We start from the raw sequence: 12,661 nt of genomic DNA, 5'->3' as shown, positions 1-12,661 counted from the left end.
TCCGTGTTCAGGAGGTCATTTTGAGCACCTTTTGTTCGACGAAAAATTTTACTTCTCTTGTTTTATGTTTTTCTTGTTTTATTTTTAGTATTTTAATTTGCATTTATCTTGTTTAGTTTATGTTTGTTTTTGGTAGTATTTGGCCTATTCTACCACCTCCTATCATTACATTTTGCCTATCTATTTTTTTCATGTTTTTACAGTCTTTTTTTAATTTTTTTCCTTGTTTTTCACATTTTCTTCTTTAAAATGGCGCCATTATCATTTAAATTGTAAAAAAAAATGCGCAGCGGCATAGTCTGGGACACTAGAAAAATTACTGCATACTTCATTCTACATAAAAATACAGCCAAAGTTGATTTTTTAAATCGAAATCGAATCAAAAAATATCTTCATGAAACTTTCAAGAGTTATTGAAAACCATCTTTAAGCGGATTTTATAAATTTTCAGTAAAAAGAAATTTTGTAATTTTCTACATGTATGTAACCTTTAAAGAAAATTTGTACCAGCCTAATTTGGTAATAAAATTTACCATTTAGAAAAAAAAAAACAATTCCGTTGATTTGCACTCTCACCTTTGCAAAGCTTCCTGAACAATTCAAATGGAATTAGAATCAATGACGGAGAGCAGACACGTAAAATGGCAATAATATATTGCACTTCTGGTACCCGGCTGACGGTTTCGCGGCCAGCTACATCATCTACCTAGCACATTTCTAAACGGTGCTAAGGACGTTCCCGTCACGCTGTCATTGAGCTAGCTGGCTACCAGCACTTCTGTACTGGTAGCTTAGTTCTGTCGAGTGCACCTTTGCACACATAAATATAAATCGTTAGACGGTCGGTGCACTTGGCCAGTGCCATTTCAAAGTCAATTGAATGAATGTCTATCGATTGCTTAATCTCTCCTCCCTGCTGACTTGTTTTATGAAAGAAATAAAAGTCGTAATTGATCTTACCTGGAGCCTTGGGCAGGACTTTCTGGCACTCGGGAATGGACAGTCCACGGAAGCGGATGCCCTCATCGGGGTCCAGCACGGAGGTTTCGCACACCAGGCCCTTGATGCCGCGCATACCACCGTACATCTGGAAGGAGGAGGGGAAATTGCGTTAACAATTAGCATCTACAATTGTGATAGGTGGTTCAGAGAGGAGCGCCATGTGATGAAGTATAACGAGCGTAATTCATCAAAATGATACGATTGGCTGGACAATTGGCAGGGGGGGCAAAAAGAGTGATTAGGGTGTTACATGGTGTCGACTCATTGCGCATTTTTTTTATTGATTTCTTAATTTAAACATTTTTGATCTAATAATAGAACTCTAGTCTGCACCATGTTGTATTTTGCTTTCGGACAACTTTTCCAACCTTTTGCTTACGTAATTGCTAGAGCTACAAAAAAAGAAAAGAAAATCTCATTCTCAACTCATTCTCTGACGTAAACCAAGCCCCTCCATATCGGATGATCAATACTTTGTTCGTGAGAGGGAGAGAGAAAAAAAAATCATAATGCTTTACTCATGACGCTATCGTCGTACCACACGCGCCATGTGCTCGTCATTGAACTTGACTGCTGACGGCTGATCGAGCCGGTTAAGCTTCACTAAGTTATTCTTTGCGATTCCGCGAAGCGCCACGCGTAGAGCGTCCAATTTCCCGTCCCGGGAAAAAAATTCCCGGGAATTCCCGGGATTTCCCGGAAAAAAAATATTTCCCGTTTCCCGGGAAATTTGTAAATTTCCCGGGAATTCCCGAAATACAAGTGGAAGTATACATTTTCCTACTTTTTTGGCACCAATGTTTTGATATCAAACAAAGAAATAATAATTAGAGAACCTTATTTGATTTTATTCATTTCTATCTACTGTTCATATTGAACAGTAGATCGTCTTGTCAAAAAATGCTGCTTGCTGCAAAAATGGCATGTAAATTTCATGACAAGGTTTAATTCAGATAATATTTATTTCTGAAGCATTCACAACTAGCAATATTGTTTGCTTATATGTTGGGCAACAAAAATTACGCTATATTGGAATGAATATTACCCGTGATATTACCTATTTTATTTTCGACAACCTATTTTAACGTTTTTTTTGTTTTATCATTTGAAAATAAGATATTCACCATTTTTGTTTACCTTGACCCAATTGGATGAAAATTGAATTGACATAATTAAATTTTTCAAAAAGGGTTGTTCGTCAAGAATTTGTTAAAAAGTATTCGAGAAATAACTGTTTTAAGCTATAAATTTTATATATGAAAAAATATCGTTTAATTTCAACCACTTTTACACTATTTTGGTGTTTTTAATCGATTAGTTTTTGGCGAAAACTAATTGATTATAAACGCCAAAATCAACACGCGGCGATAAACATCTAAAAAACTTTTACACTATGAAAACTATTTTAATCTGATTAATTTATTGTGCCATATAACCATATAACTAAAATCATACCATTAATGGAACCATGAAAAATCATGAAGAAAAACAACTTGGTTAAAAATACTTCTCAACAAAAAATAATAATAATATTTTTTTTTTATTGGAACAATTTGAAAGACAGCAAAAAAAATAGAAAATTCATAATATTTTCTCAACGTTGCATGATTTTTTACAAGCATTCAAGCCATTAATTGATTCTCACACTCATTTTGACCAATAAAGGTGCTGTTCTATACAATTCTGTTGCAAAATATTAATCAGAAACAGGATCAGAATAATTTTTGTCAAATTTCAAATTTCCCGGGAATTCTCGGGATTTCCCGGGAAATTTGTTGAAAATTTCCCGTTTCCCGGGAATTTTGTAACCCCGGGAAATTGGACGCTCTAGCCACGCGTCACACGACATTGCGGAATATCAGGGGATTGAAACACGTCTGAAAAACCTGTATCATTTTTTCCTTCAAAACGGTGGCGCCGCGTGGTGGTAGCTGCCCTGTTTATTACACTGTGAAATTATCCAAGGAACCAAAAGGTGGCAACAGAAATGTCCGTCCAAAAGGGGTGCTACAATAAACTTATTATTTTTCATCAAGTTTTCGAACAAATCAGCAACAATTTACACGTTTGATAGTCAAACTACACTTAAAAGTTGGTTTTGTTATTTGTTTTTGCAAAACCGCATGTTTTGTAACGAAAGTGCCAAAAATATTCGTAATTACCTTTTGCCTCTTGGTGGCGCTTTGTACTAGTATGTGTGTGGTCGATGTTTGCGGACGTGCACGCAGAACACAGAACAGTGAGAACTAGCGAAAATCCTTCACTTTCTTCTGATACAAGTCGCCATATTGAAATTGCTTGAAGATTCATACCCGTGGGAATATTCTAATGAGCAAGCGAGAGTGATCTTCGGAAGCAAATGTTTAATGCAGTTAAAATTCAGTACTGCATAACCGGTTGAGATCCGCAAGACATGACTCGTGAGCGGTGCGATTGACCTGGGAATGTATGCAGAACGTAGGTACGGCACACCGCCAACGTGTGTAAGTCTGATTGATTGTCGAATAAAATTTTCAGGGTTAAACCGCCGAGTTCCAGTGGTGAGATAATACGTAAAACACTGCTGGCGATAAGAGGCTTATCATTTGCTGTTGCTGTTAATGATGAGGAGGTGTTTTGTCAGCTGACGAACGAACGTACGATGCTCGTGTTTTGGTGGCGTAATTTCAGATTTATCTCAAAGCTGGAAGATCGAGAAAATACTGGCTCTGATGAAATTTGAAGATAACATATACCACAGGTAAATTTATATACCTTGATTTTCAAAAAATCAAAACAATTAAAAGACCCAATGTTTTCACCAGTAAGAAGAATATTAATCTTCTTACAAAACGTTTCTTAATTTATCTTTAAGAGGTATTTTAACTAGAGAGCCTGGAGCTTACTAGAGAACGGCCATCTCAAACTAAAAGTACCAATCGAAGTACGAGAACTGTCAAACGGAGGTACCAATCGAGCAAAAGACAAAGGACAAAGGCTCTCTAATATAAACCCATAAATATTGCATATGACAGTGTTGCCAGAATATCTAAACTGTTGACTCATCGAAATTGGGTTTTAAATATCTGTGCATTATTTTGTTGTTGTCCTACGCTTTTCCCTCTCCTGTAGATACAGAACATTGTTATTGTTTTGACAATCCGTGCTCAAACTAATTCAGGGTGACCACTCAAATCCCATTTTTAAATTCCCGACTTTTCCAAAACCTCAAATGATAGGCATTTCTTATGTATGATTTCAAAGCTAAAACTCTTTATAAAAAGTCAATTCAATCATCGAACAAAATTTCTGAAGAAATAAGAAAACAAAGTATTTCAGCAAAATTAGAAAAATTAATTCCTTAAAAAATACTTCAAAACTAGAATTAAAAAAAAAATTCATTGTTTATTTTTAAAATTGTCAAACATAACTCGGGTGAGTTTTCATAATGCCGTAAGTGTGACCGTGACCCTCAACACTAATTTTCGTTTTTCTCCAAATTAAAACAAAATTTCCTTTATTTTTAGCTTAGGGTACTTGAAAGACGTGCAGATGAACAATACAAAGCATTTTTAACCCTCTACTGTCCAAATTTTTTTCGATTTTTTTTTTATTTTCTCGTGTTCAGGAGGTCATTTTGAGCAACTTTTGTTCTGCGAAAAACTTTACTTTTCTTGTTTTATGTTTTTCTTCTTTTATTTTTAGTATTTTAATTTGCTTTTATCTTGTTCAGTTTATGTTTGTTTTTGGTAGTATTTGGCCTATTCTACCACCTCCTATCATTACATTTTGCCTATCTAATTTTTTCATGTTTTTACAGTCATTGTTTAAATTTTTTGCTCGTTTTTCACGTTTTCCGCAATAGAATGGCACCATTATCATTTAAATTGTAAAACAATGCGTAGACGCATAGTCTGGGACACTACAAAAATTATTGCATACTTATTTTTACTTCAAATATAGGAAATGTTAGTAAAAAACACAGCCAAAGTTGACCCCTAAAAAAAAATGCCATTTTTAAAAACATTGGCAAAGTCACATAAAACAAGTACAACTTTCAACCCTAAAATTTTGGAAAATTTCAAAAGTTCTTCTTTTAAACGCTTTTTAAAAATCAAAAATTGGTAGAACAATTGATTTCTGGCGATTTTTTTGGATCAAAGCCCGTCTAAAGGCGGGGTTGGGTTGTAGAGGGTTAAATTGGTTTTTCATAAGCAGCTCGAATACCGATGCAAAAATGTCCTTGGCTCTTACGTCCTTTTGAAAACAAATCCGAGATAAAGATTTGTATTCTTGGTTTTGATTGGAAATGAAAAAGGGGATGGTATAAAATTAAAAATAATTGAATTTTAAATGTTTTTTTCAGAATTTTTGCTTTTATATCGAAGAGCGCTTTAAACATGATTACAGTTATTATTCTTTCTAAGTATATAAAAATATCTAGAATTCGTTTAGCAAAAATTATCAGCTTCCCTTTTTATTATTTTTTTAACCAATGTTGATGTAGCGCGATGTCAGTATTTAAATGTTTTAATTCTTTTCAATGGAAAATCTAGATTGAAAAGACCCCATGTTTTACCAATGATTTTATGCGAAATGATTGAAGAAACAACCCCTTTAGACATATTTGCAATAACTTAAACCAAATGTTTGGAATTTAATAATTTGTCAATATATTTATATATTTTAAAATAGTTTTAAGAACGAAAAATTTATGGATTTTACTCGATATTTAAGTTTTCCAATAACTGAATAGTTTTATCTATAGTTATTTGCCCATACTAACAAAAAAGTTTGAGGAAATTAAAGATATGGAAAAAATATTTGAAATGGTATTTATAAAGCCATTTCAAATTTTTTTTTCCATATCTTTAATTTCCTCAAACTTTTTTAGTTCAATATTTAAATATTAAAAATATTTACCGCTAAAAAACAATTGCCAAACTCAAATTGAAATTGTTTCCAAAAATTAAAGCAATGTGACAAGATGAAAAAGAATCATAGCTTTATCACAGAGTAAGACAGAGTCACTACTGCCATTTGATTTTTGGTTCCACTTTGTGGTACATCGCAGGTACATCGCACGCCTGCTACCAGCAAACCTTATGGAGCCAAAAAATAAAATGACATTTCTTCGGTTTGCTCGCTCTGTGTTACTCTGTGGCTTTACTCTGCCATAATCGTTGAAATTAAGCTTAATTTTCATATTGGTTTTGCAATAGCATTGTTGTTGTTTAAAGTTAGATGGTTTTTGTTTGATAAACTATGCCAAAAATAATTAAAAATTATTTGATTCATAATTTTTTTTTGAAATTTGTGTTAAATGCTTGCCATGTTATTCATCCTATATTTATAGCCTCAAATAGGTTATAATAGTGAAAGGAACCTTAAATTTAAAGTTAGTTGCTAAAAATAATTAAGTGAAATTACAACAAAAAAAAAATACAATCATTCAAGAGACCTACAAGAATTTTTAGACAAGTATGCTTGGAATTCCCGACTTTTAGCGACTTTTTGACAAAAAATCACAAATTTCCGACATTTTCCCGATTTTTCGCGGAATTTGTCAAATTTCCGATTTCCCGACTTGAGTGGCCACCTTGGGCTCTAACTCAACCAAGTTCAACGAATCCTTTCTGTGGTAAACTTTACGCAGTAGGCCTGGCCGCGCACTACAAATGTCAATGAATGACAAAAAGCATTTCCTCAGTGGGGAGGAAATAAACTACGTGCTTATTTGAATAATTCAATTATAAGTGTCAAATTTGACAGTCTTGTTCAATTTTAATTTACACATGCATTCAAAATACCGTAAAACTCCAAATAAACATTCTTTGCACGCTAATTTTTTGACATAATTATCACCTATCAAAAGTTATCTCGGGACGTTTCAAGGTGATCCCGATATTAAACATTGGAGCCACGTTCCGCGCGGGCTCAAACCTCCCAAATTAAATCATGCCGTCCAAATTTGCAACAAATCGGGTTTCAGCTTGTACACACAGAGAATCACATGATGTTCGCAATGTTGGCTGCGCTCTCTGTTTAGGAACTTCCATTAGAGCGTCGATAATAATTATCTGCTCAAATAAAAACAGCTAAAAAACGGACAGCAGTCACGGCCATCAAACGTGAGTGAGGCACGTTGCGACCGTCGTAGTTTGCTGGGAAGTTAAATCCTTTATCAGCTCCGAGCAGATGAACCGGACTACCGCTGATAGCGGCGGAGCTGATGCTGCAGTGATGAAACGAAGTTGCGTGCTACAATAATACAGCTCTTTGGGTTTATACCTACTGATAGTAGGTGCACAATGCAGCGTGACGTGAGCTTTGCACTTTAATCTGGAATCAAATTGTTGGAGAGCTCCGAACCGAGTTCCCACCACCGACATCGAACCATTTACCATATACATCGTGTCGTGTCGCGTATTGATAACCTTTTTGACTCCGTAATGGACTTTTGTTTCGAGTTTGTAGCGCCAATTCTACACATAGTTGAACTCGGCACAACATTAGGCTACCTCTATCAAAATTATTTTTTAATTATGCAAACAAGCAAAACACAGCTCAAGTTGGTCGCACCGATTTGTTGAATCATCTGGGTAACGTCCCCCTCCGTCCCCCATTAAAATAGTTGAGGGGAAAGACCGGCATTTAAGTTGTACACTTGTTCTGTAACTAACCGCACTGAACGATATGTCACTGGGCATGGCGTTTTCGGTCTTCTCTCCGGAATCAGAGCCACGTAATTTGATCCGCTCCGGAGGCAATTTGCTCAAACTCAATTGTGGACGATTGTGTATGCCGGCAAGGCACGTGGTTCCGGACTACACGGAATTGCAGCCAACTTTACGACACGACGAGCCGGAGCAATTCTCAGAGATTTCGAACACTTTTAAATTATGTGTTATTGATTTAGCTTAAACTTGCTAGGTGCTTTGTCAATTATATTCTATTAGAGTTGTCACATACAAGCAGCGATGGAACAAGCTTCATCAAAAGAAAGTCGTTTCACGCTCATCAAGAGAAGAAAAATCGGCAGGGAAATGGCAATCCTCTCTCGCGTACCAAAAATCGTTAAAAGGAAGCTGAAAAAATCATCACCGGAATTATTGGGCGAAAAATCGATTTCACTACTATACTTGCAGGTGTAATGTTACACGTCCAAAAATTACAGATTGTCAAGGGAAACAGATTGGTCAATGTTTGACAGATCAAAACGCGCTGGACACCAACCGCCCTTTACGCCCAGCAAAACTGGCAGTGTTGCAAGCGCAAAACATACGTTGCCAGTGTAGATTTATTAACAAAATAAATCAATTTAAGTGGTGCAATGAGAATCACAAAAAATCTTCTACTTATTGATTTTTTTTCGAAATATTCGAGAGCGATTTTCTTTTGCGTGATTCGTCTTCTCTCTATTTCGCGGGTGAAGAAAGTTCGCAAGCGAAAAAGTGTTTTTTTTTTGCGATTTTTCCATCCCTGCACACAAGTCTTCATACTATTTTGACAGCCATCCATACAAAACTAACATGAAATCTTAAAAAATCTTTATCTGAGAATGATACATTCTCCAGCGACAAAAACGACACGTTTTGACTTATAGGTCTATAAAATATACTGAGACAAAAATACACGCTATTTCGAAGTGATTTTTTTGTTAAGATTGTCAAACGTCAAACGATTGATGCAAAAATATTTTTTTTCGCTCATATTTTTGTTGCAAAAAGCCTCACAAAAAGTACTTTCCTTAAAAATACAAAACAAAACATTTTTTTAATTATTTTTTCGTTGTTTAGTTGGTTCAATCATCAATCGCCGCTGGATTAACAAATTAGAAATGTTAATAATAACTAAAACATGACTTATTAACGGAGTGATCGATGTGCCAAATGTAAAGTTCGACTTAAAATTAGTTTTCCATAGTCACAACTTGTAGAAAATTCAATTTCCAATCCAAATCTGTAATGATACTTATGTTTGGGGGAGGTTTTGATGTCATACGAGACAGATTTCGAAAAAAAAAATTTCGTGTCGTTGCAATGCCAGAATGTGTTGAATGTAATTTTCTTGAGCAATGTTTTTATTTTGGGTTATTTATGTTTTGAAGTACAAAAAAACATCTTCGGTGTTAATTTAGTGCTGAAAAATAATACTGACACAAAAATACACAAAACACGATATTTCGATGTAATTTTTGTCAAACGTCAAACGATTGATCCAACAATATTTTTTTTTTCGCTCATATTTTTGTTGCAAAAAGCCTCACGAAAAGTACTTTCCTCAAAAATACAAAAAAAAAACATTTATTTAAACCGTATTTTTCAAAAGTACTGTAAACTTCAAAATTTTCAAAAATTAATGGAGGGAATCGATTTTTTAGATAATTGTACATGAAAGTCTCCGTATTGAGCATGTTCCTTAGTCCAATCCATTTAAGAAACACCGGTTTTAAAAATAAAAATGTCGAACAAACAGGGGGTTTGGCCATATTTTTTGCGGTTTTTAGCCATTTCAATCTTCGGATAATCGAATCACGACACCTTTAATCTACGCTAAAAAGATATAGAATTTTGAAATTCAAGATGGCGGCCAAAATGGCGGTGATAAAACATTGAAAAAAATGCATTTTGTCATTTTATGGGAAATTAACTATTCAAATTTTACAAAAATAGGGTCGCAAAACTCCAATTTGATATTTAAATTATGAAAATAAAAAAATATATAAAAAAAAAATTTGCTCGTGATTCGATTATCCGAAGTCTATTACAAACCTTCGGATAATCGAACTTCGGATTTCTAGTAATAGTAATTTCTTTAGCAATTTTCAAAATGCTGGAACAGAAAGTTTAACAAAATGCAATGAATTTTTGAAAAAATGAATCCTGAAGTCTTTGGTCTTTTTCCGATCTGTAGTTTAAAAATTTTAAATTCAAAGACGAAAAATTTAAATAAAATGTGCATTCACCTAGCTGAGCAAAGAGGTAATCATCTGATTTTATTATTATTGTACAGACTTATCTTATGATTTTTTTCAAAGGTTTCAAATTAAAATGTTTAAGAAATCGAAAGCCCAAGAAAAAAAAATGTTCAAACTAAAACTGGAAATTCTAAACAAATAGCTCATTCTTACGAGAATTTTCCCGAACGCAGATATATTGAGCTGTGCAGTGCAGTCTGGCGGCTTGTTTGTGTGTAATTTATTACTCGCTGCGCGGGGATTGTCCGGTCTCGTGTTGTTTTAGCGTTGACATGTCCGGGCCCGGGGGAGGTCCCCGACATTACTAACAGGCTGATTTGATTTGTCAAGTCCGATGAGTGATGCTTCTAATCATCGCGTATTGAAAGGGATTTAAGCAAGGATTTTTTTATGCGTATAATTGAAAATCCTTCCAGAGGAGTGTGCCCGGCCTCAAAGTCAATCACCTTGAAGCGTTCAGGGGGAAACGCGCGTATCGCGCAGCTGTTCAGAACTGATAAGTTTGACTGTCTGTGGTGGTGGAGTTGGTCATATGACGCCTCTACGGCAGTAGATAAAAAAACGAAGGTACGTACACGCGCAGCATGTTGTTGCAAATAATTCCGAGACTCATATTTACCGCTGGCGAGTGCGAGTAACTTTTTACGTAAGCCAAACATGTGTATAGATAGCGCTGCTAGCACGACCTTGTGTAACCTGGCGCAAGGTAGAAGCGATAGTGGAGGCAGAGTTTTCGTTACAGAACATTTCTTGCAATGCTTTTTGATCAAGTTATCACACAAAAAGGGACAATCAGCTTGATCCAATTGCGCCAACGCCGCAAACCGTTCAACCACAAGTGCCTCGACTTCCCGCGCGCTCAGAACGGTTGTCAAGCCTGGCCAAGTCATAGCGTCGTGTGATCATCATTACTTAATTGAGTTAAAGTGCCGGAGAGCGCGCGAACACTAAACGAATGACCGCGGTGATGTCACATGATGCCACCACCCTCAAACCGGTCAGCAGCCGGAAAGTTATTCTGGTCTCACACTTTTGTTTTGATTCGTCGTCCTTTCGGAGCTCGCGGTTCAAACCTGTTTACCTACAAGTTAACAATTTATTGCCAAGAGCAGTGTGCCAAAAAAATAATCGGGGTCATGAACCAAATTGCTCCCACCCTATTTGGGCCAATTGTCCAGCCGGCGTCTGGTTCTATTTCCAGAGTCTGGGAATCACCGTGTGATGTGATGTATGATACAATTTGGATTTATTGGACTTACCATGTCGACGGTGACTTCGCCCACTTTCGTGTTGCCATGCTGCTTACGGAAGTTCTTGACGCGCTCCTGCTCCTTCGGGACCTTCTCGTTCAGGATCGCCTTGAGGTCTGTGCTGTCGGAGGCATTGCGCACGTACGTCGCAATCACCGGGAGGACGTTCTGTTGAGTGGGAAATTAAGAGCAATTTAGTTAAATTTTCAAATTAGCTAGAACAACATTCCAAGTAACCGACTCTGACTTTGGGACCCTTAAAAGAATACAAATATACGACTTAACTTGATGTTATGAAGCAAGTCGTCACCCTGTATGTCACTATCTTATCGCCCATACTGCTTTGCAGACTTCCCAGAAAACCCCCGCAGACGATTCGAGTCTTATCTGGTTCCTCAGCGCTGATGCCCAATGTCAATGAAGTTGATCAGGTGATTGCGCCCGGGATTCCGTTGGAATCCGGCTGCAAGCCAGGCATCATCTCAGGGTCACATGTACTTGTATAATCGAATTGTGTCCACGCCCTCGCGAAGCGAAAAAAAAGGTCAACCCAAATTTCGATTCGAATGCCAAAATGTCCCTTTCGAAGCCATTGACTTCTAGTGAATGAGGAAGGCCCTTGGGGATGAACTTTAAGGTTCTGCTGAAAATAGCACATCGGCAGTTGATGATTTGTTGCCATCGCTGGCCGTTGCCGGTTATTCTGTCCGCTACTGTAACCAATCAACCCTGTCAGAGCTGATGAGTGCAACTTTTTTTTTTGCTACAGAGTCTATTTTGGGAGTCGAGCGTCAGCAAACTGATTTTTTGCTCTGTATTTCTTTGGGTGTCTTTTTGCGACAAATGTTTTCCACGACGTCGACAGAAATTAGATAATGACGGTCTGGGAGCATTAAGTAATAATGACTTGGCAGAATTGCGGTTTTCGAACCAGTTTTCACCGATCGCTAATAATAAGCTTTTCTATGAGGTTTGTTTTTGTTATGAATTTTTGAAAATCTTATGTCCTCGCACAATCTTCTTGATCTGCTATTTTCTAAATCTTTCAACATTTCTTTTTTGGATGCCGCAATTGTTCAATTTAATTTTATACTTTATTATTTTCAAATATTTGGAAAATTCTTGTTGGTCAAACGAAAAAAAATAGGGCAATATTAAGCGCAGACATTTTCCTTTTTTCCGCAAAAATTACAGTTCAGACTTGATTATCCCGATTTGCATAAACCGAAAATCCGTTCTTCATATAATTGCCCCATACATTTCTTTTTGACGAATTAGACTTTTTTTCATTTTTAAGTTTATTTGAGGTAGACTTTTAGAAAACACATCAAATTTAATACTTCTTCGGTGGAACTAGTTCTATTCCCAATTATCAATTCCTAGGCAACTTGGGCTTAGAGCTTAGACAATCATCACATTACATGGCAAAATCCAGTCTGCAATCCGCTTA

The 12,661-nt window shown here is 36.2% G+C and overlaps 2 protein-coding genes across 2 annotated transcripts in view; one reads left to right on the top strand and one right to left on the bottom strand.

Moving 5' to 3' along the window:
- LOC120424431 (tyrosine-protein kinase receptor) overlaps window positions 1-12,661 on the top strand; it is a 295,519-nt gene that overhangs the window by 78,721 nt on the left and 204,137 nt on the right. The gene's annotated exons all lie outside the window — the stretch shown is intronic.
- The window catches only part of LOC120424434 (probable citrate synthase 2, mitochondrial), a 33,348-nt gene that overhangs the window by 8,366 nt on the left and 12,321 nt on the right, over window positions 1-12,661 (bottom strand). Inside the window, exons 3-4 of the mRNA XM_039588554.2 lie at window positions 11,221-11,379; window positions 961-1,087 (exon numbers count right to left, since the gene is read on the bottom strand). Coding sequence (XP_039444488.1) covers window positions 961-1,087; window positions 11,221-11,379 — 286 coding nt within the window. The remainder of the gene's footprint in view (window positions 1-960; window positions 1,088-11,220; window positions 11,380-12,661) is intronic.

Source organism: Culex pipiens, chromosome 2 (assembly GCF_016801865.2).
Source record: "Culex pipiens pallens isolate TS chromosome 2, TS_CPP_V2, whole genome shotgun sequence".
Lineage (NCBI taxonomy): Eukaryota > Metazoa > Arthropoda > Insecta > Diptera > Culicidae > Culex > Culex pipiens.
The sequence above is the reverse complement of the archived record's forward strand: the minus strand, read 5'-3'. Positions and strand labels throughout refer to the sequence as shown.